Source organism: Synchiropus splendidus, chromosome 1, assembly GCF_027744825.2.
Source record: "Synchiropus splendidus isolate RoL2022-P1 chromosome 1, RoL_Sspl_1.0, whole genome shotgun sequence".
NCBI classification, from domain to species: domain Eukaryota; kingdom Metazoa; phylum Chordata; class Actinopteri; order Syngnathiformes; family Callionymidae; genus Synchiropus; species Synchiropus splendidus.
In genome coordinates, this window is record NC_071334.1 from 9042952 (window position 1) to 9065194 (window position 22243).

At 42.2% G+C, this 22243-nt stretch overlaps 2 protein-coding genes across 3 annotated transcripts; one reads left to right on the forward strand and one right to left on the reverse strand.

Moving 5' to 3' along the window:
- The first annotated feature begins 2382 nt into the window (after positions 1–2382).
- On the forward strand, positions 2383–10336 carry tbxa2r (thromboxane A2 receptor). Of its 2 annotated transcripts, XM_053883793.1 has the most exons (4): positions 2383–2574; positions 5447–6286; positions 7983–8116; positions 9669–10336. In XM_053883793.1, the coding sequence occupies exons 2-4, from the start codon at positions 5498–5500 to the stop codon at positions 9844–9846; spliced, it is 1101 nt and encodes a 366-aa protein (XP_053739768.1). In that variant the 5' UTR covers positions 2383–2574; positions 5447–5497; the 3' UTR covers positions 9847–10336. The 2 variants fall into 2 exon arrangements, with proteins under 2 accessions (XP_053739768.1, XP_053739777.1); XM_053883802.1 differs by lacking the exon at positions 7983–8116.
- Positions 10337–11724: 1388 nt separating this feature from the next.
- On the reverse strand, positions 11725–21345 carry gipc3 (GIPC PDZ domain containing family, member 3). Its single transcript, XM_053847532.1, has 6 exons — positions 21070–21345; positions 17358–17543; positions 16300–16480; positions 13510–13619; positions 12660–12741; positions 11725–12173 (listed from the first exon to the last, which is right to left on the reverse strand). The coding sequence occupies exons 1-6, from the start codon at positions 21343–21345 to the stop codon at positions 12022–12024; spliced, it is 987 nt and encodes a 328-aa protein (XP_053703507.1). The 3' UTR covers positions 11725–12021.
- Between the last annotated feature and the right edge of the window lie 898 nt (positions 21346–22243).

The window sequence follows — 22243 nt, forward strand, 5'->3', positions numbered from 1 at the left end:
GCACGAATGTGTTCATGTCATTGACTAGCTCATGTATTTTTCCAGGGAGCAGAGCTTTTATAGACTCCCAGGGAACCAGCCGTGCTCAGGAAATAAGTCACCTGGAGATGCTGGTAGTTTTATGGCCACTGCCATCTGTTGGTTCAAAGTTGTGTCCATTTGTCATTCCACGGTCACACATTTGTGTTGGGACTTTTGGAGTCTCTACGGTGCCCAAAACAAACCGGTTGTTCTGTCTTCAGAGCACCGACTCAGGTGCCGACTGGTTTCATGTGTTGTGAGGGTGAACTGTCACGAAAACCCAGTTCTCAGGACAAGACAAGACCAGACAAGGAAGCTGGAGGAGAGGTAGATTAATGAGCATCTTAGAAGAAGGTTATGTCAGCTCCCTTTACTCCCTTAGCCATTTGTTTTAACCGTTAATGTCAGTCTGCCAGAGAGTGTGGTGCAAAACCAACTTGTTTTACAAGCATTTCAGAACCAGATGCCGGACAGATCGCATGTCCCGTCTCCAACTGCCCCCAGTGAGCAGGAGTGGACTGGACTGATGTTGGTGTTACAGCCTGTAAAAGCACTACAAAAGCCCATCAACTGAAACTGTGCTTTGGAGCTAAATACATGAAAACAACTATGCAGCCTTTGTAAACAAGCTCAAACACGGAGATGGATATGGATGCAGATTTTCTGGGTTTCTAACATCTGAAATCTGGTTGCAGGTTGGTGGGGCAGCAGCTGAGGCTCGTTCATGTAACCTGCAAAGTATTAAGTGACTGGTGATACTCTGTACGCTAAACTGTGCCAGTGACGGAGGGTGTGTTTTCAGGCTCCCTGTGCTGCGGTGATAACTGCATACATCCAGGGTCGACTAGGGTCAGACACTTAAATGACTGTGATTCATGGAACATATATCGAGGTGTCAGTCTTCACACTGTGACAATAGCTAAGAAAGGAGAAGGAAAAAAAATATTTAGAAGGCAAAATCTTACTAAGAAACTTGAGAACTTGAACTTCAAAAAAATGACCCAAAAAGTCTGTGAAGTTATTCGATGCAATGTACCATAAAGTCTATTGCCATAAAATCTACCATAAATGTACTGAAAATTGTAGTTTAACTAAGTAGTTCAACATATTGTTCAAGTCTTGCTAACATTTTATAGTACATGAAAACATTATTATTATTGTTGTTGTTTTTGTTGCCATTTACATTAAGTGCTTTTCCTATTTGGTCTGAATTTCAATGAAATAAGTAATGGTTCCCTTTGATATTACTACTAATAGATGAAAAGAAAAGACATTTTCATCATTTATTACCTCACAATTTAGACACGAAGATCGCCTCAAATAACCTGTCAGAAGTCAGTGGCGGGTTTTTCCACCATTCGCCACGACATCTTGAAGTGATGCCTCATGCTCCTCACCAGCCCCATGATGTTGTTCTGAGGCAGTGTGTTCCACCCCTCCACAAGTGCTAGATGCAATCCTGCCAAGTCATGTTGGCATCCTGCATTTTCTGCTCCAGGTGCTGCCAGATGTGCTCTATGGGGTTTAGATCATGTGAGGCACTGAAACCTTGTGGCTCAACTTGCCTTCTCCAGCTGCTGCATTGACCTTCTATGTTTGTAATTCTATTTTTACACTGTGATTTATTCCTGAAATAGATATTGGTAGATTATATTATTAGTTGTATCATCATTGTTATTTGTAATTTTATTTTAGTTTTCAATAATCCTTTAAATTACACATATAAATTGCTGATGTCCTTTTGCTTTGACTCACAATGTGAAATAAGAGCAGTGATTTTAGTGTCCAGTCAATGTTCTCGTCTGCGAGAGGATCTTTATAATGTGACACACATTCAAACAGGGTTGTCCACACAGTGCATTAAACCTTGCATTTACGCCAACTGAGAGGTAAAAAGCAAATTCACGTCTTTGTCTGCGTACTTGGCTGCAACAGCTGAGAGCCACGGCCTCAAACTTTGAGCTGTTTATCTTCAGAAATTACGTCAGCCAGCTGGATAACATTTTTTTGCTATAAATGCTTTTGATCTTATCGTCTGTCGTCCATTAGATCCTCGACCTTCGCTCTAAATCTCTTCATCTGAATGCCACATGTTTATTCACACAGACGATCAGCACATCAGGTCTGACAGAAGGTCTGCGCAGTCTCACCTCAGTTCACTTTCTAATATGATGAATATAAATCAAGGGAGCAGTCGGCCACAACGCCACAAGAGTCTAAGGTTCAGATTTTAAAAAGGGTGAGAGGTTAAGACGGCTGCACTTGTGAGATAATGTCGTGTGTTTCATCAGCTCTTCCTGTCATGGGTGTCTTGTCCTGAGCGTGTTCCTCTGGGCTGCTCCCATTTGTGTTCCTGGTGAGAGAAGAAGGAAGCAAGGCAGGGGGAAGATGAGGATCTGAGCTGCAGACGCAGTGGAGGGAGGAGAGTGGAGAGGAACGCTGGCTCAAAGTCTGCCCCAATACTTCCACACATTTCTCCCCAGCGGAGCAAACTACGATGTTCCAAACTTCCAGCTGAAGGTCTCTTTCATGATAAGAAGAAGCCCTTTTCCGGTAAGACTTTTCACTTGATTCCTACTAACACCGCAGCACTTTCGAGAAGTTAAGCCTCTTCATTCTGAGACACTGCTGTGTACTCCTGTTTCAAAATAGACATATCAGCCTGTGTTCAACTTCAGGAAAATGAAGGACGAGAGAACAACTTTGTTTATGGAACGTTTCTGATTCAAAGTTAAAATAAACTGAAGGATTCCAGACTTGTGGACGTTCACAAGATCTTTTCTTGATGCTGAAGGTCAATAAACAAGAGCAGTGTGAAGCTAAATACTTGAGAACAACGATGAGTCACAGAAGCATGAAATACTGTGTCACAAATTAAAGCAAACAGACAAATGGATCCTGTGTTTTTGAGAAAATATGTTTATTTATATTATATGTGTATTATATGTAGTTACCTGGAATTCTGTGACTATTGGCAAAAAATGAGAAAAATGACTATATATATATATATATATATATATATATATATATATATATATATATATATATATATATATATATATATCTGTATATATCTGTATATAGATATAGATATATAGATATATATGAATCATTAGCTGTCTGTCTATTTTCAGTTTCAATTTTCCAAGGAAAATCAGTTTATATCGGTGTAAATTTTCCAAGGAAAATGACGGAATTGAAATGATGGAACTTCACTTAGTGAGTTCCCTTGAGTGGCAGCTAAGTGCCCACTCAAACTCACAGGTTCCATGCATGTATATTGCATATATTAAACTGTCTTAATATTGATTTTTACCAACACATTTAGCTAATGGACTACTTAAACTATTTTTGTGTCCTTGACTGTATAACATGCTCCACTTAGATGACATAAGATTTCCGTGTGAGTTGTGTTAACGTAGCGGCCTCTCTGTCTCTTGGCTTATATGGCAGGATTTTAAAGAATAAAAAGCTCTTTATGGGCCTGGTAAGTAAGGCTTTTTATTTATGTGGTATTAAGGTGTAACCCAAACACTGGCAGAGAAAAAAACATGTGCGGAAACACAATCCACGTCAGCATTCCAGCACTGAATTCTAAACCATTTGGCTCAGTGATACGAGAGCATAATTCTCATTTTTCTGTTATGATTCATCATTTGTTTTCAAGGCAGCTGGAAGTTGAAGTTGTCTCCATATCATCATCTTTTAGATGGAAAAAAAAATATGTGAAATTTTGCAACACACATTCTTATTTTAAAAAGAGGATTATATATATATATATTTATATATATATATATATATATATTATTTATTTTATTTTTTTAATAAAAAACATTATTTAAAAGGCTTTGTAACATATAACATTATTTCTTATAGCATCTTATTTATTACGTATCAGGCCTGCAGCCCATTTGTGGACACACAAACATGTGCGCTTGGCTTTTTCTGGCACAGCAAAGCTGATAACACGGGAAAGCGCTGATTTCACATGACATTTATTAGGACAGAACATCTAATCTGATTATTAAAACAACATCCATTATTCAAGAATGGTGTTCAGCAGGAAGTACGGTGAAGAGGGGAGGAGGGGGGGCTGCTGAGGCCACAATAATGGCACATATTGTCACCACAATCTTGCTACACTCTTTTTTTTTCACAGCCTTCAGTGTATGTTGTGTTTTAAAAAGCCAAGACAAAAGTGAAGGGTGATTCCTTCAAAACCTACCTAAATCCAGATGGAACTTCAGACCACCACTAATACTCAGTCATCTGTTCCTATCATCAGCATTTCCTGAAAATGTACTTTTTTTTTTTTTAGATACTTTGCAATGAGGCCTCTAAACCATATCAGATTGTAGCCTCTGTTGCTTTTTTTCGTTTTGTTTGAAATTATCGTGACACTGCAGGTTGTAATTCGATCTAGAAAACAACAGTCTCCAATGCCAAAACACGGAACAGTGAATAATGTACCTGGTGTACGGCTTTTTATAGCTGGTGTTCCTCGAGCTGTGAGCACGTCTGGTTATTGTCCTGCTCCTGTACCAGATTTAACTTTTGTGAAGTGAAACAGGAAAACATGATGAAGAATTTCAACATGTGATAAAGCGCAGCAACGCTATAGTAAGCTTAATCCACGCCAGTTGCGAGTTCAATTCCGCTCTGGAGTGTGTGGATGATTTAAGGGGGACCTGCACTGGACGAATTCATGAACAGTGTTTCCTGTCCCTGTCAACAGAGTGCTTCCTGCCATGATATGCCAGCCTCCCTGTGTTTATTTTAGCTTCCTAGTGTCGGCCTGCTGCCTTTACACCACACACGCTGGAATCTCATCTGATGGGAGGCACAAAACTCACCACATAAATTGACCTTGCCACTCATTTTTGTGTATTTACTGTAGTGCATGAGTGTAGATGTGCCATGATAAATCATCTTTAGTGGGATGGCATCACTTTTTCATCTGTAAGTGTGGGGATCTATTTGGTTTTCAAGGGATATAATGGGTGTATTTGGACTCATCTTGGAGTCTTGGAGAAGAGCCACTCCACATTGGAGTGAACAAATGAAGAGGGCAGCTAGTCATTTATATTTATGTTAATGTCAATAGAAATTGCCCATAGAAACCTTCCTGTTTGTACTGAAAAGATGTACCTGTTGCTAGCAGCCTGTGTTGCAGTCAGCTGAAGTGACTTTAACTGTCCGACTTTACCTCTGGGAGATGTGCGAAGCTACATCAGTACTGGAGCACAATGTAGTAGAACCGATGGGTTACTTCTGAACTAGCCTCAGCAGAGTTCTCAAACTAAACAGCTAGAAACAGGGGGTTTTCATGGGGGTAGAGTCGTGCGTAGACTGGGATAACTCCATGTAGTTCGGAGGATTGTCTTCAAATTGTGTGAAAAGGTCTGACATTTTCTCTCATTCACAGGCTGATGCAGCCTTGCATCTTCTGACCTGAGGCCCAGGACAACAAGACATCATGAACACGTCGACGATCGCCAACAGCACCCCGCACTGCTACACCATCAACAACCCTCCATTTGAGTACGTGCCCACCATCGCATCTGCCTACTTCTCCTGCATCTTCAGCGCCCTGGGTTTGACCTCCAACCTCATAGCCTTCATCGTGCTGGTCAAGTCTTTCCGACGGACGCACAGTCGGTCGCGCTCCTCCTTCCTCATCTTCCTCGGCAGCCTGGTGGTGACGGACTTCATGGGTATTTTTGTCACAGGCTCCATCGTGGTTTCTTTTCATGTGACCCATTTTAACTGGCGACTGCTGGATCCAAGCTGCCACTTTTGCAACTTCATGGGAATGTCCATGGTCTTCTACGGACTCTGCCCCCTGCTGCTTGGCGCGGCGATGGCTGTGGAGCGCTTCATCGGCATCAACCATCCCTTCGCCCACTCCAACCTGCCCAAGGGCCGTGCCATCTGCATGGTTCTGGGGGTTTGGTTGATGGCGGGTTGTATTTCCATGCTGCCTGTGGCCGGCGTCGGGAGCTACCACATGCAGATGCCCGGCTCCTGGTGTTTCCTCAACATCAGCTCTGAGGGAGACGATCTGGTCTTCTCCCTGATCTTCTCGCTCGTTGGTTTGTTTAGCATTGCCATGTCGTTTTTGTTGAACACAGTGAGCGTTGTGACTCTGGTCAAAGTGTGCTGCGGACAGAACCGACTTCAGCGTCGAAGGGACCACGAGGTGGAGATGATGGTGCAGCTCATCCTGATCATGGTCATAGCGTCCATATGCTGGTGCCCCTTTCTGGTGAGTTTCTTTTAAATGGTCGATCTCAACACGGACAGATAAACAGACATCCACAAAAGGCTGAAAAAGAAAAACTCATGCATTTATAGGAGAACAGGGCTGCAGTCATGTAGTTGCCAGAACATGTTTAATATTAAGAATAATACATATAATACAGTTAGTGATATGAAGACAGTTGTTTTGATGGAACCAAAACTGAAGGATCCAGATCACAACCACCCCAGAAATCCCATAGAATTAGCATAAATGTTGTTAACACCAAGGTCCCTGGAAAGTTCAGGTCCTCACAGAGCTTGTAAATCATAAGTAAAACACCCAAAAGTTGGAGTTGTTCTTTCTCGCCAAACAATTTTCTGAACTAAATCGCACGGAAAACACATTTACACGGATCAGCGTTTCACCAGCGTGGAATTAGTGGCTGCCAAATGTTTTTTTGGGGGAAAAAACTTATGATGTTATTGTTCTTCAGAAAGGTCACTGGCCCAGTTTCAGGTTTGGGATGAGAACTGGCCTCCGACTGCGTGAAGGGGGGTCTATTGGTGAGAATGCTGCGAGGTGATAAGGCAGAATACAGACTCTGTCTTTCCTCATTTCAATAGTTGAATATTCATCAGCGTATCTACAGCAACACTACCGATACTTCACCACAACTGATGTCTTACTGACTCCAAAAGAGTCGATCCTCACACACTGTTGCCAGAGCTGCGTGTAATGATGAGGCTATAAGACTATAATCCACGCTCTGTGTGCTTCATTGCCACTGAGGCTTCCATTGACCCGAGAAGCCCACTGAAGTGACCACTGCTGGACGTGTAGCTCTGCCTTTTAAGGGGAAGCAGCAGGTGTTTTTAATTCCATCTGAACGCAGATGCTCTACATTCTTGGGATGTCATGCATGAGGGAGCGCAACGACCCTCAATTCAAAAGATACTCGGACTCTGGATATAGATAGTGGATGGAGTAGTATCTCCTGTATACTGGGATAAAGTGTGCTAACAGCACCCGACTAAACCCTCCTAAACTTCAGTGCCTGCTAGGTGCCCAGACTGTTTCCTGTTTCCTTGTGCATTGCCTTCCTTGCCTGTCCATCTGGCCGAACCGGATTCTTCAGAACACAGATCTGTTTTTTTGCGCCTGTTTTTGACTTGCATGAATCAAGCTGTTTGGCTGGCCTTCTCCATGTTAGCTTTCACTCCAACCACCTTCTCTGCACGTTCCCAAACTGATCCCCATCACTTGGATCTTGTCCTGAATCCCTGCAGCCCACTCACTACTGCTTTCAGCAAAAGTCTTCACGGCGCCTTGAGCTTCATCTCTATATTCTACTCAGCCAAAACATTAAACTAAAAGTAAAAATCCACACACTTTGAACTATTGTTCTCATTCCACTTTTCTTCTCTACATGAATGAAGGGCAACAGCAGGGATGGGCTTGGGCATTGCTTGATAACTCAAAAACATAGCGATGATAAAGTATGTTCTGATCATGAGGACAATACTCATTTTTCAGAAACAAGCGAGGTCTCATGGGAAAAATCTTTTAGAGGAGAAAACTGGCCCAATAAGCAGAGGTGGGATGTTGAGAGCTGCTCTCTGAGGGAGTGTGTATCTCCGCACAGTGCAGCCATCCAGAGTTCCTTTGACATGTTCTTGTTGCCGTCCTGTCTAACCCCAGCTGTGTGTGACACCCTGTGCAGATTTATATTCTGAAGAGCGCTGTGACATCAGCTCCTGTAACAGGTGAAAGTATTGTGTTCTGCTTGCGAATGGCCAGCTGCAATCAGATATTTGACCCCTGGATTTACATCATGTGTCAAGTGAACAAGCTCAGGCGAGTGAAGAGAAACGACGACAAGAGAACGACTTGAAATAGCTTATGTGTTGCTCACCTTCACGCCAACACTGGGCTAACTATGAACGATGTCTCGCAAATGCTTTATTTACTAAAATCTAACATCAGCGTTTTGTGCTTTTGATTATTGTTTTATTGTTCAGATAAAAATCCCAAAATACCATAAACTAACCAAATGTTTTGGTTTTGTTACCAACGTTTTTCTCGCATGGCAAAACAAGGAAGAAACATGACACTAACCAGAAAATAAAAGCCGCAACACGGAAGTCGGCGGGAGGATGGTGATCGATGGTATTTTTTAACCAGAAAAATCCCTGGAAAAAAATCATCATGACATGATAAAAACATAGTTGCTGCCAGCGGAAAGAAAGTAAAAATCACAAATGCCACACGCACACCTGAGGGAACTCACCATATTAACACAGTGGTAGATGGGTTTAACCCCTAATTTCACAATAAATCCGGATGCAGTACCAATTTATTTTTGCTGTGCTTCAAATACAAGTCAACCAGAACAAATATTGCGTGTACGGTTCTTATTCTGGATCCACGCTGCATGACTGTGACGCTAAAATAGGATTTTTCTCAAGTAGGAGAAGAGAGTTGATGCAAGAGGCCGGTATATATATATATATATATATATGAATATATATATATATATATATATATATATATATATATATATATATGTATATATATATATATATATATGTATATATATATAGCTTTTTGTATTTTTAGAATTTTGAATCACATTCAACTGTTGAAGTTTCAACGTGAACCCGGCGCCAGTGGCACACAAAGTGAAATTGAGGACATTTGGGCTTATGGATCAGATCAGACGGGTTTTTGAAGGAAAAAAAAATGCGGTAACTAACCCTTTAATATTGGCCTGGATCTGATACCGATAACCATCATGACATTCCACATTGCAATTCAGTTCGCAAACAGCCAACTTGGCCGACACCCATGAAAATGTTAATCGTTTATACAAGTTTACACACATCAGACTGGTATAAGATAAAAGGCCCTTTGCAGTTCCTGGTGAAGAATGGTCAAAATTGTGGCAAAAACAGGCGAGTTTTTGTGATGTGTGTGGCCCCTATAAAGCAAAAGCCTAGTCTCCTATTCAAATGTGACTGTCTTCATACTGTACCAAGGCAACTGCTGACATTTAGATCATCAGCTTGTTTCAAAGGCGGAGGTGAAAACTCCTTGGCTGCCACTGTGTGTGTCGCAATGTGTATGTTGCAAATGAATGCAAAAAAATATCTACAAAATAACTCACTGAGTTGACAAGTGTTCGTCGGCATGTTTTGTCTTGAAGAAATACGTGTCCACATACTAATGAGACTGACCAAAACGCTGCTTTGCTAAAGGCTGTTTGGACAATTGTGTCATGGCTGCTTGTCTCAGGGAGCGTCAGCAAATTGCTTTCCCGTCATGTCCATGTGCACTTGCAGCCTCTAACTTTTCATGGATCTGTCTTTGAAACCTTTGATCTGGACTGTCATGGTCTTGTCTCCTCCAGGGCTTTATTGCTAAAACTGTGGCGTCGGGAGTCCCGGTCCAGATCGGATACCTCCTGCTGTGGCTGCGATTCGCAACATGGAATCAGATCCTGGACCCCTGGATATACATCCTCTTTCGCCGAGCGGTGTTACGACGATTCTTCCCCCGCATTGACTGGACACGTGGTTCTGTCGTGAGCCTGTACCCGTCTTTATGGGGCACCATACGCAGGCTCACATCAGAGCAGAACGAAGCAGCGGAGAAAACTAGCATGCCCCTCTCCAACATACCTTCTCAGTGACTGGTTTCCAATTGTTGAGTCATATGCAGAAGAAGCATTTCTCCCATTTCACTACTTTTGCCAGGAACTTGTTGAGCAAAAATAGTGACGTAAGTAAGATGGATTCAACTTCATGGAACTTCTTACGAAAGTACCCTCTTGATGCCCCAAAGTAAACTCTGCTGTAATGCTGAACGTGAATGTAGGCAATGTTACGCCTCGAAAGCACTTGCAGACTTTGCTTGTGGGCTAACAGTAGCCATCTGCATCTGAGGAAGTTTTTATTGTTTACAGCTCTCAACAATGCTTGACAGTTTATCACCATCTATCATGTGCATGCAGCGTTGGAAGGAAAGAAATGTAGCGACCGAAATGTAATTGTGGAACATTAAATCTGTTTAACATGAGGTTGTTTACTTATGATGGACTCAAACATCGTCCAGTGGACCTCCAGTTTAACCACAGTTACAAATGCAACAGAGCAAAGTGGATGACGGCCTATCATCGATTGCCTTTGAAGTACGTGAGTACTGGTTCAGTGGTTGAATACATGAAAAATCAGAGACTGATATTTCACATCATCAACACAAGGTAATCCAGACAGAAAGAGTCCAGAGGTGGAGGTTTAACTGAAAACGGCAGGAAGCACAGGACACGGATATGGACCGGTGTCACGGTAAAATGATAACGTTCTGGCACATTCTGGTTTAAGAAGGTGACAAGTGATTCCAGCCACATGAGCCGCAGGTCCCTGACTCTCACAGAGAGACATGACACACACAAAAACACAAACAAATTCATCTGCTTTTCCACTCACCTGCATGAAGGTTTTCACATCTGCTCTCACTAAAAGAAACATCTGGCAGATGCTCAGCCGTGACCAGTCGTGTGTTTATCGTCGTTGCTGCCTTGGCTAACTTTGATTTAAATGAAAGAAATGTTGAATCAGACGAATCAGTGGGCTGCTGTGGATCAACTATATTTCTCTTAATATATTGTTTTTAAACTGAGTACAGGAATGAATGGACCATATTAATGCACTTGGCTGTGTACCAAGGAGCTCACAAGGGCCAGTGAAGGGCTGAACGGGGGCCCACGGGCCGCACCTTGTCCACCATGACATGGAAGTTTCTGTCAAGCAGTATACGGAGAACATGAGGGTTTTAGAAAGAAGCACAAAACAACACTGGAAGCATAGTGCATTGTGAGATTTCACCAGGGGCTCATGCTTCTCGTTCCTGCTCACTTGATCCTCCTCTCAGTGTGGATGTAAATTTGTGTTCATTCTCAGCAGTGACATGTTGCTTCTGTCCTGTGCTGGGCTACGCCACTGTTGACGGAGGGTTGTCCATGCTACATCAAGGTAATTCCTTAGCATGAATGACTCACTTGTTGGGCACAACGGGGAGCAGAGTTTGTGCCCGGCGAGTGACCCTCAAGGTGGGAACAGCCACATAGAAAGATGAGCGGCTTTGCTGCAGCAATGACTGCGGCTGCTGTCTGACAAATGTTGTGCCGCCGCGTGAGCTTGTAAAAGTCGCACACTCGTGAGACTAGAAATAAAACAGAAAAAGGGGTGTGAAATGGAATGTCGTGGGAACAGACCCTTGTTGACCAAATAAGGTCATGAAATGAAAAGAAAAACTTCAAGGTGATGCATTTTAGCCACAGCTACAATGCAATCTTAACATTGTGAGCATCAAAAAAATACACAGTCATGGAGGTCTTTATTAAAATATAACTGCATGTCAGAAATGTTCACTGAAACTAGAGTTGTATTTACAATGATGTTTGTGTGGACGGAAGACAGATCAAAGCTGAGGATGTGAAGTACATGATGAAAAGGAGCGGACGTTTACTTCCTCTATCTGAAACATCTGGGTTGGGTCTTGCTCGGGGAGATGTTTGGAACATTTCACTCAATCACCATGCCAGTTTAACAGAGTAACGTGGCAGTTTTCTCTCCTGCAGTCTTGCTAACTTTGCCCGGACCTGACCAAACTAGCGATTGCATATTGAAGACGGCAGGTTTGTAGGAATGCTGTGTAAGAATGAGTGCTCTGTCTGCCAATAGCTGGTTCCCTGAGGCGCTTTAGATCCGACCATTTTTAACATCGCCAATTGCTCCCCAGACGTCAAACAAGAACACGTCTGGAAAAGCGAAATCCCCCAGGACTGAGTCCAAAGCCTCGGCGAAGTCGTCCGGGTTCTTCTTGTCTTTGCCCGCTTCGACAATGGTGGTCGCTGCGAACAAGACGCCACGAGTCAGCACCCAAAATTGCTCATCCACATGTGAAAACTATTCATGCAGCAGTATTTTAATGTAAGGAAACAGATTTGAAATCCAAAAAACAGGTAACTGAAGTGATAGTCTTGGAAAACACACACATTTCCGTGTTGCCGACACGTGTGCGTGAGATAACTCCCTCATCAACGCCATGATTACTTGCCTCTTAAATAATAAAACAAGTGGAAAAAACATTGTCTCTCCCTTGAGTTCCTGTTTTGACACCTCAAACTGAGGTTGCCAAACTTGAAATATAAGCAGTGACTGTTATTGCTTTGTTCAGCAGCACGAAATATCATGCCGGCAAAGATTTAAATAAACAAAGGCTCCCTGGAAACTCGCCCCACGGTCGATGATTTGTATGGAGTCAGGAACAACACAACGTGGCAACGGAGGCACAGAACTGACACCCAGTGTTGGGTTTTACCGGTGGGTGATCTTACCCAGCTCCAAATCTCTGATGCCCATGTAGCTCTCCAGCAGGTCGTCCACTTTCATTGTGGCTCGCTCTTCAAACTCATTCTGCTGAGAAGAAAACATCACTGTGGTTGGCTACTTTTCATTTGGTGCTACATTTTTCAGCGTGTTCTAAGTATCTTAGCTCAGTTTCGAGTATTTCAACTTCAAATATATATATATATATATATATATATATATATATATATATATATATATATATATATATATATATATATATATTGCTTAAAATTTGGACCAAGGCAGGTGAAGAAGAGAGTGCAGGCATGGTGTGCTGTGTGGAGACAACTGTGACTGAAGAGTAGGAGCAAGAGTGAAAGGCAAGTGAAGGAGGACACGTAGATAGCAGGTTCAGGGGCCTGGAGAAAAAAAATATATGGGTAAATACGTGTATGTATATGATCATTTTGGCCTGCACACCATCAGGAAATGTTGTGATGGGCAGATGGGGCTTCATGAAACAGCGTAGTAGCTCAGTAGGTGGCGCTCTCTGTGAAGAAATCTTGGTGTGAGGGTTCATTGAAATGGCTGTTTAAAAAACAATGATTTTAGAGCAGAGAGCGCCATCTAGAGGGCTTTGAATATTAGGACACTGTTTCATGAAGCCTCATTGTCACCAAGTAGTGTTCGGAATGCACATTTTCATGGCTTACATCTAGCTAGCACATAAACACAGAGGAGGGCAGCACAGCCAAAAACTACCCTGAATATTCTTTTCAAGTATTTAAAAGAATTTCGAGGTCAACGGCGACAACAAAGTGGACGTTTTGTGTACAGTTTGTAGCAGCTCATTCCCTCAGTGCGCGTGAAACTCACCACTTCCTGTACTGTGGCCGCACCCTTGGAACGCAGACGCAGAGTCTCCCTCCCGTTCACCATCTTGCCCTCTGTAGATTTGGGGGTCTTTGTCCTCATGCCTATCATGTCTGAACACATGGGACTCAAGTCATTCGGGAAGGAGAGAGAGAGATCTGCCTGACCGTGATTCACTGCGCACCACGGTTCTGCCGACTTGATTCTTCCTTCAAGGGCTTTTTCATGAGATACTGTTTTAATAAGTCACCAGGAATCTGAGGAAATAAAGAGGCACTTTTACAGCCTCTGAGCAAGTGTCTCTTAATAAACCTGTCACATCCATTTATTTTATTTTTTGTAAATACAGTGTGCTTGAAAAAGCAGCTTAAACTGTCTGTGAATACTGTGAATTTTATATGCATATTAAGTGAAACGAAACCCTCCTATTTTCTTAATTCATCAGATGAAGCTCATAAATGTTTTTTTTTTTGTTTTTTTTTTTAAGAATTGTTGCTCAGTGTTTGATTCAGAACTTTGGGTGTCCAAGTCCAGGCACAGGCCAATTCCAGCCCTCCGCATCTTTCCATCCCACAAAGAACTGTCAAGTCTGGAAATTCAAATGATATGACTGAAAACTAGCTCTACCAACACCATGTGACCAGAGCAGTTACAGCCTCCTGCAACTAGAGAGCAGTGTTCCCCTCCCAGGGGCTCGACTCCCTTCCATAAAGCCATTTTTGTTCTTGTGCGGTTGCATGATAAACAGTGAATTCAGTGGTCATCTTACAGATACAGTCTGAAGGACAGAATCTGTAGGTTGGTCTGTATGGTATCGCGACGCTGGCCTTGACTCTTATCTGCAGATATGATGCTGTTGAGATTGTTTCCACAGTCGATGTTGAGTAATCCTGATAGCTGGCCATGATTTCAGTCAGTTCGTAATGTTATACCTTTGTGTTGCCCTCAAAACTCTAGTAGTCAAAGCAACAGAACACTGTGTTTTCTGTCTGGATTGGTTTCCTGGCTGGAGTTAGTGTCCAGTGGGATGTGAGCCTGGTCGTGTGCTTGAAGGGGAGCACACAAACACAAACTTTAATGCTGTACACAGCGGCAGACGTGAATTTCAGCATAACTATAGAGACAAAAGAGCTGAGCCAGAAGGCAAGGATCTCTTTCAATAACAATATTTACGCATTGTAGTGATAAGATAATCTATTCGATTCCTAAAGAGTCACACATTCTTTCTTGGAGCTAACATTAAAGGCCGTCAACCCTAAAGACGGGAGGACAGAAGGAAAAGATAAAACTTAGTTTTTGTGGTTTAAATATTGTAAAATAAAGAAAAGACATATAATGCATAAAATAATTTATTTCATCATATATTATTTCATTTTATTTAAATATTCTCAACATAAATGAATCATATGGCAAGACCTACTTCAGAAAAAAAGGAAATGAACACCAAATTGTAGTTGGACTTTTTCTCTGACCTCAAGGTCTGCATGTGGCCCCGGGCCGCACGTTGCTTGCCTATGCTTAAAAAAAAACTGATTTCCATCACACATATGGAATTGGAGGATGCGACACATTGGGGGAGACATTTCTCTAAACAAACAATCAGGTTGAAAAATCCAACTTCCTGCACATTAACCAATCGGAGCCCAGGTTTTACGTATTACGCAGAGACAGACTGAAGCGGAAGAATACGGCAAATCCTTTTTTGGTCTTAATGAACTTAGACAGCAGAAGCTCCATTCCTGCCTCCCAGATCCACCATGTTGACTTCCCACTAACTTTAGACCTGCCTCCACCCAACTGACCTTCATTTTTAACAGGATTTAGGAGAAGGAGAAGTCGCGATAAGTGTTGCATTTGGTGTAAACATACTTTTACGAAAGTCAACCAGACTCAGTGTGGAGCTACAACACCGCCATATTGTCATGATGGGCTAAGGAGGCTTTATGAAACACTGTCCTTATTCTCAGAGTCCACTAGATGGCACTGTCTGCACTAAAATCTTTGGGTTTGAACAACCGTTGACCAATGAAGCACCACTTACTAAGCTCTGAAAATGACGACACTGTTTCATGAAGCCTCATCAGCCCATCACCATATTGTAATCTCTCACCTTGGGGCTATTTTGAAGACCTGAACGTAAGAAAAACGCGCTCTTACACGTGTGAGCCAAGTCAGGAGTGGAACCTCAATTCTATATATCAGCTCCAGCGCTTGTCTCTAGCGTATAAAGCCAAGAATGGGCGAGAAAAACTGCATTGAAGCATTGTCACTTGAAATGCAAAGGGCTCATTTAGAAGCAAACACACAGTTTTGTTTTTTCTTTGCTTTGTTTTGTTTTGTTTGTTGCAAAGCATCCGTGGAAATTCTACAAAGAATGAGTCACTTTTAATCATATTTGCACACAGAAATGTCAATTAACAGAAACGTAAATAAGAATAAAGACACGCTCCATATCTTTGTGACACGACTTACATTTTAAGTGATTTCCATCAACAATTTGTAGTTGTAGGAAGACATGGACTCACCGTGGCAGTTCAGCATCGGTAGTGTAGTTTAACCCAATGATGACGCCACGTCACGTAGGTTTATTGGATGAATTGAAAGTGCTTCAAACACAGGTGACTCAGAGCTCCTAAATCTTCATAAGGTAACTACCGTCCTCCGCAGAAACCTCATCGATATATCACATTTAATGTGAATGTACTTGCTTTGAATTCAAAATGGCAGCAGAAACATTGCTCAGAGAATGGACAACAAATAAACAGGTGTATTTCAAGAGTACTTTTGACTTACCGAAGGCTTTCTTGGGCTCCACCAAGCGGAGAGTGAAGGGTATACCTCGAGGTTGCTCTTTCAACATCTTGGCCACCTCGTAGTGTCGACAGCCCACGATGCTCTGGTCATTGATCGCCTCGATGTGGTCGCCCACACACACTGACTTCAGCCGGTCGATAGTGCTGCCTTCCTTTATCCTCTGTAGAGGAGCAGGATTATTCAGCATTTTTATTCAATTATATGACTTTATTTGTGGGTGAGGCAGGGGGGTGTCAGGGGAGTCTGAGTCGCTGTGGGTTGCAAAGTCAATTCATACATCGAAATGTAAGTAGTTGTGAAGCTTCATGAAACAGTGTTCTCATTGTTACAGCTCACTAGGTGGCGCTCAATAAGTTTAAGGCAATAGTTTAATCATAATGGAGAATGAGGCGTCATGAAGCTTCGACAGCATATCAATATGATCCATACTGTGGATTCAAAACTAGCTGCTTTCCATTTACCTTGAAAGTGGGAATCAACGTCATGGCTGAGTTCAGTACGTTTCAATCATCGAAGTCGGAAGACAATGACATCCATGACATCTATTCTAGCACGTGTCTGACTTGGGTAAAACTTCTGAAAAATACTTTCTGTTTACAACTAGAAAAGATGCAGGATGAAGAGGAACTACACATTTGCTTGTTTGTTTCTTTTTATGTATTTTATGGATCCAAAACTACTACTTCCTGTTTAAGTTTGGTGTCGTCCTACTCAGGTAGATGAGGCATCATGAAACAGTATTGCAGGGTTGATCGAAGTGTCCAAATTTTCAGATTCCATAAGACAGCGCTCTTGGTTTCTAAATGATGTGCGGTTTCATTGAAGTAGTTGTTGAAGTCCAAACATTTTACAGCAGACAGCGCCATCACAGTTCGTAAAACCTCATCAACCCTTCAATACTGAGTCATGACACCTCATCTACCCATCACTAGGTGGATTCTCCCACTTTCCGTCTGGGAAATCCAACATCAGGTGACGTCCTGATGCAGGACCGGATCAGAAGAACCAGTGTGAATACAAGTTTCTCTGGCGTGCACCTTTATAAATGCATATCCAGCCCCATTGTCTGTGATGGTGAGGCCCAGTGCGTCCTCCGTCTTGGTCACCTCCACCTCCTTCGTCTCTCCTCGGACGTGCGCGAAGATGAAGTCCTCCAGTCCGATTTGGCCTCCCAGCAGCTTTTGCATGTCCACTTTGTGGGAGTTCAGGGTGCAGAACAGGATCTGTGGGGAAAAAAAGGCTGTTTGTTCCCACACCGCTTCGCTCTCACTACAACTCAAACCAATCACAAGATTCAGCCTGAAGGACGGTTGTGTTTTCTGAAGACAACTGAACTGCAGTGAATTGAATTTATGAAGTTTGATTTGTAAATCCGGTTTGTTTGACTTGAAGTCATCTGTACTTCAAGCAGTTCAAATATTGAACTGCAGAGGGCGACAAATAAGGGCCTTGAAAAGGTGAGGGGTGGAAATTGATGGAGAAAATAAAAAGAACTGACAGTTAGAAATGCATAAAACACCTTGACAGAAATAAATCTGTATTATATACAGTTTGAAAATAAATAAATTTGTTTTTTCTTATTTGTTTACGTTCTTTCAGTTGTAAAATACTACAGCAAGTTGAGGAAGAGACTGGGCTCCATCCTGTTCAAACGTTTTTACATGTCATTTGGGTGAAGAATAGCTGAAGCACCATTCAGGAGGACACTGTCTTCAGCCAAGGTAGAGGACAATCTGCGAAGGCCACAGTGATTATTAACAGAGCGAGGGCAGAGTGGAAAGTAGCCAGCAAAGTCATAAGTGCCGGTGGGTGATAAGCCTGTCGGGTGCACAGTTGAGATCCTTCATCCTTCAGATAAGACCATCCTTCATGACGGCCTTCGCCACTCTGATGTCGATATCTGCGCTTCTCCTATTTATGGTCGCAATCGCTTCGTGCATTATCTGTGCTGCAAGTGCAGCTTGATGAGTTTAAGCTTCGTAATAAACTCACAAATATTAAAGGTGTATAATGCGGAAGCTGCATGTCAGTGACTCAGAGAGGTTCTGCACCAGTTTGGTTTGGATTTGTGGTTTTGAGTCTAAAACTATGAAGCGCATTTTGATGTTTTCGCCACATTATTATCTGAAATGTTATTAGATTATAGCAATATAATAGAAATTACATTTTGTTTTTGGCACACTGCAAATGTTTCATTATGATCCAAAACTTTGAAGCTTTAAAGTGAAGTTACATGACTTCACATTGCATTTTATCACTTGAGTTCAAACCCTATGAAACAAAAACACATACGTATGGTCCTTAAAGTTATTTAAGCCAACCAATATGTATGTGGTTTTCATTTTATGATTATTATTTTTAGTATTATTGCAAGCTCTATGATTTGGGAACCAGTGATGCAAAGCAGTTTGTTTCTATGTCATGTGAGGAGCAGAGTCGTGACGATGGAGAAATGCTTCTGCTACAAAATTCAGGAGTGAAATGGTAGCAGCAGTATGGTAGTAAAAATGCTACACTGTTTGAGATCTGAATATTATTGCAATATATATATTAAACAACAAACTGAGGGTGTTTATAGAGACGCTTTAAGACGCAGAGGCTTTTTTAGTTACTATCATCATCCACCTTTGCACCTGAAAATCCAGTGTTCTACTGGTGGTCTGAAAATAGGGCACTAAAATTCGTACAAATGTTAGTCTTTTAACTTTTTAATGTCACCAGAGAGCAGAGGATGATGATGCTAAAAACCAAGCACTCCAGAACATACGCTACATAGACTCTCACAGTCATACATTACATAAAACAGAAATATCTCAAGTCTGTACTGTATTGACGACTCCGAACCATGTATGGCGTAAAGTCACTTTACTTTCGATTAGGCTAATATAAAAACCATCTTTGACCTGACTTATGAGGTTTTCTAGCCAAATATAAATCCCTTTTTTACTTTATCTATCCTTTCTCATGAATTTCTCTTTAGTCAAACTTCCATTTTGTCCACGTCAGGCCACCGTAGACCGAGCTACTGAGCGCTGATCAACGTATCTCAATGCGCGCAGATGATGCGTTCATGCTTTTGGTAATTTTCTATACTACTGGAAATAACCCCCGATGGCCTTACATACACCTCCCATAAAAACCGATGCCTATGGTAATGGCTTCAAAAGGTAACAGCCCACACATGTTCCTCCTCAGCTACATGCTATTTATTGACTCTGCGCTTAAACACTTTAGTATAAGGCTCAGTTTATACACAACTCTGAGAAATAACTAGTGGTGGGACTTTAAGAAGTTCATTACAATTCATTTATGAAAACAAAAAAACGTGTTAAAAATATTATAATCGCATTTAATCGTTTTTATTTTATTTTATTGAACAGTTTGCTCTGCAGACAACAGGGAACCTTTGTAAGTGCAGGATTTCCTGGTCCACTGATCCCACTGATGGACAAGACACGTGGCAGCTAGGATGAGAACAACAACAACAAACATGGAGGAATCATCCCTGAACAAAAGCAAACAAAAGCATCTGTTTGCTTTTGTTCAGGGGTGTTTTTCAGTACACAATGGCCAGGGATTCCACTACTCTGAATGGACTTGAAATTCTTATAACATTGAAATTATTACACAAATATTTTCAAGACATTAAAAGCTCTTTAGTTGAAATAAGGTGATATAAAAACTTGAATATAGCCACCATCCTGATGTATTGTGCTATTGTCAAACTGGTGGAAAATAAACAATATTTTGTTGTTTAAATGGATGTATGGCTCCATCATTTGATTCAGTAGTAGTAGACAGTAGGGAATGATCCTGACCTGCAAAGTTCATCCCTACTTCATCACATTACGCTACAGGACAGCGTTGTGTATTAACTACCAACCATCAAAATGATGATTCTTGCTTTAATAATGAGAATGAATTTGAAAATCTTTTGTCCAGAATTGTGTCCTATTCGTAAAGTTCACAGCCAGTGGGATCAGGCGGTTAAAATATGGCATTCTGCAATGTTTGTCTGACAAGTGAAGAAGCAGGGATGCCCTTTGACCTGTGCTCTTCAGGATCCTCTGCACTGACTTGTGTACTTGGTGGTACTTCCATCACTACTTCATTCTTCAGTTGAAGTTCGTGAAGTTCAAATCATGAACGTTGTGTCCCAAGAGTATTTAATTTTTCTGTTTCAGAAACTTGGCGTCTCACCAGTACAAGCAAAAAACAAATAAGTGGTTACCAGCGAAAGGGAAAAGAACAATGTGTTTCTTGCAAATACAACTGACTGCACTTTCACATATTTGGAATGACGTGTGACTCACAGCCGTGTTTATTCCCGAGGGTGATTCAGTTTGACTTTTTTGCCTTACAAACACTTCAAAACAAACAGCCGACTTGAACGTGCCAGAGAGAAAGCTTTGTCAGACCAAGGGAGAGACCAAGGTGACCTTGTAAAGTCAGAGGGGAAACCATGCCAACGCTCAGGAAACATAAATAAATACAATAAAAGAGCTAACTTGAACTTTAGCATTAATCACGTGACCACATGCTCATCCATAAGGGTGCGTCTGTCGATCTGTGTTAGTTTTCAAAAAAGGTTGTACTGTCACACAGATGTTTTTCTTTACATTTTGATGCCGTTGCGAGGCCTGCTGATCTTCAGTGGTGTGTGATGGAAGACAGCCAGGAGAGGAAACCCAACACCAGCGTGACGCCATTCTAGAGGCGCTAAGTGAAGATGCTCCAACTAACTTGTACCTCAGAAGGAGAGATGTTGAAAACCTCCGCGATCTTGGCGTACAGCTCCTTCACATTGGTAAATCCATGGATGCGGCCCGTTGGGCTCCCGTGAGCCAGCTGGGTGTGGAACACCAGCCTGGGTCTCGGGTACTCTGGCGGCCCTGGAGGTGGCGGTGAAGGAGGAGGAAGCGGCGGTGCCGTGGGCTCCATGTGATTCCGGGCCTTCTGCTCCGCCGTGGTCTCAGCCCCCGGTGCCGTGGATTCCTGCGGGCTCATAGCCTCCCCCGTCTGCATCTGCCCCCGTTCAGGTGTGATCCTGCTCCTGGAGCCCGGGTGGCGTGGAGAAAGACTGCTGTGGAGCTGAGCAACCGGCCGCCGGAGCTGTGAGATGAGGAGCGCAGATAAATTAGTGATGAGAGTAGCCTGGTAAGAGGAGCCGAAAGAGGCCAGCCAGACCCTGCTGGGCAGAAACCAAACACCCCTTTCAATCCATGTTACACCTGAGCCTTTGGCAGCTCAAGCATAGCAAACACTACAAAACACAGCTTCTTTACAAACACAATGAAGGCACCAGATGAACGCACCAAACCCCCATCAGTCACCAGTGAGGTGCGGTGGAAATGAGGCATTTGAGAAACATTTCAGACATTAAAATGTAACGGTTCATAACACTGGGCATGAAATGTTGTGCCATTGAAAGACACGTTGTTGCTGGGGGAACCCTGAGTCTGGCACTGACCTTTCTGACCTCACAAACACATTGTTGTATTATCTACGCTTCTTATCGGCAGCTGAACTGAGGTTTCTAGTTCGACCCACCGTGAGGCTGAAACCTTGAGAAAACCAGGCTTATTGCTAAACTAGTGCTCATTCAATGGTTGGAAGGAGAAAAATGGAAAGAAGGAGGGAAGTATTAACCCCGAAAATTGTCAAATGAAATGTGTCCCTTCGGTGGCTGCTTTCATCTGGTCACATCACAGGCTGTTTCATTATTTATTTATTTATTTTGAATTATTATTTAATTGATGTTTATTCTATTTTCTGGTAAATTAATGACAAGGAAGAAGAGAGGTAGAAGAATAGAAGAAAAGCAGAAGAATATATATTTTATCAAAGAGAGTGTTTTCATTTCTTCTTGGTCACAACTTGAGAAGTGATAGTGGTCCACAAAGCCATCATCAATCTCAATAAC

Coding starts and splice junctions, on each gene's coding strand:
- tbxa2r (XM_053883793.1), top strand. CDS start 5,498: ATGAACACGTCGACGATCGCCAACAGCACCCCGCACTGCTACACCATC. Junction 6,287..7,982: donor TATGCTGGTGCCCCTTTCTG/GTGAGTTTCTTT, acceptor CACCCTGTGCAG/ATTTATATTCTGAAGAGCGC. Junction 8,117..9,668: donor TGTCAAGTGAACAAGCTCAG/GCGAGTGAAGAG, acceptor TGTCTCCTCCAG/GGCTTTATTGCTAAAACTGT.
- gipc3 (XM_053847532.1), bottom strand. CDS start 21,345: ATGCAGACGGGGGAGGCTATGAGCCCGCAGGAATCCACGGCACCGGGG. Junction 16,481..17,357: donor CTGGATATGCATTTATAAAG/GTGCACGCCAGA, acceptor GCTCCTCTACAG/AGGATAAAGGAAGGCAGCAC. Junction 12,174..12,659: donor CATCAGAGATTTGGAGCTGG/GTAAGATCACCC, acceptor TCTTGTTCGCAG/CGACCACCATTGTCGAAGCG.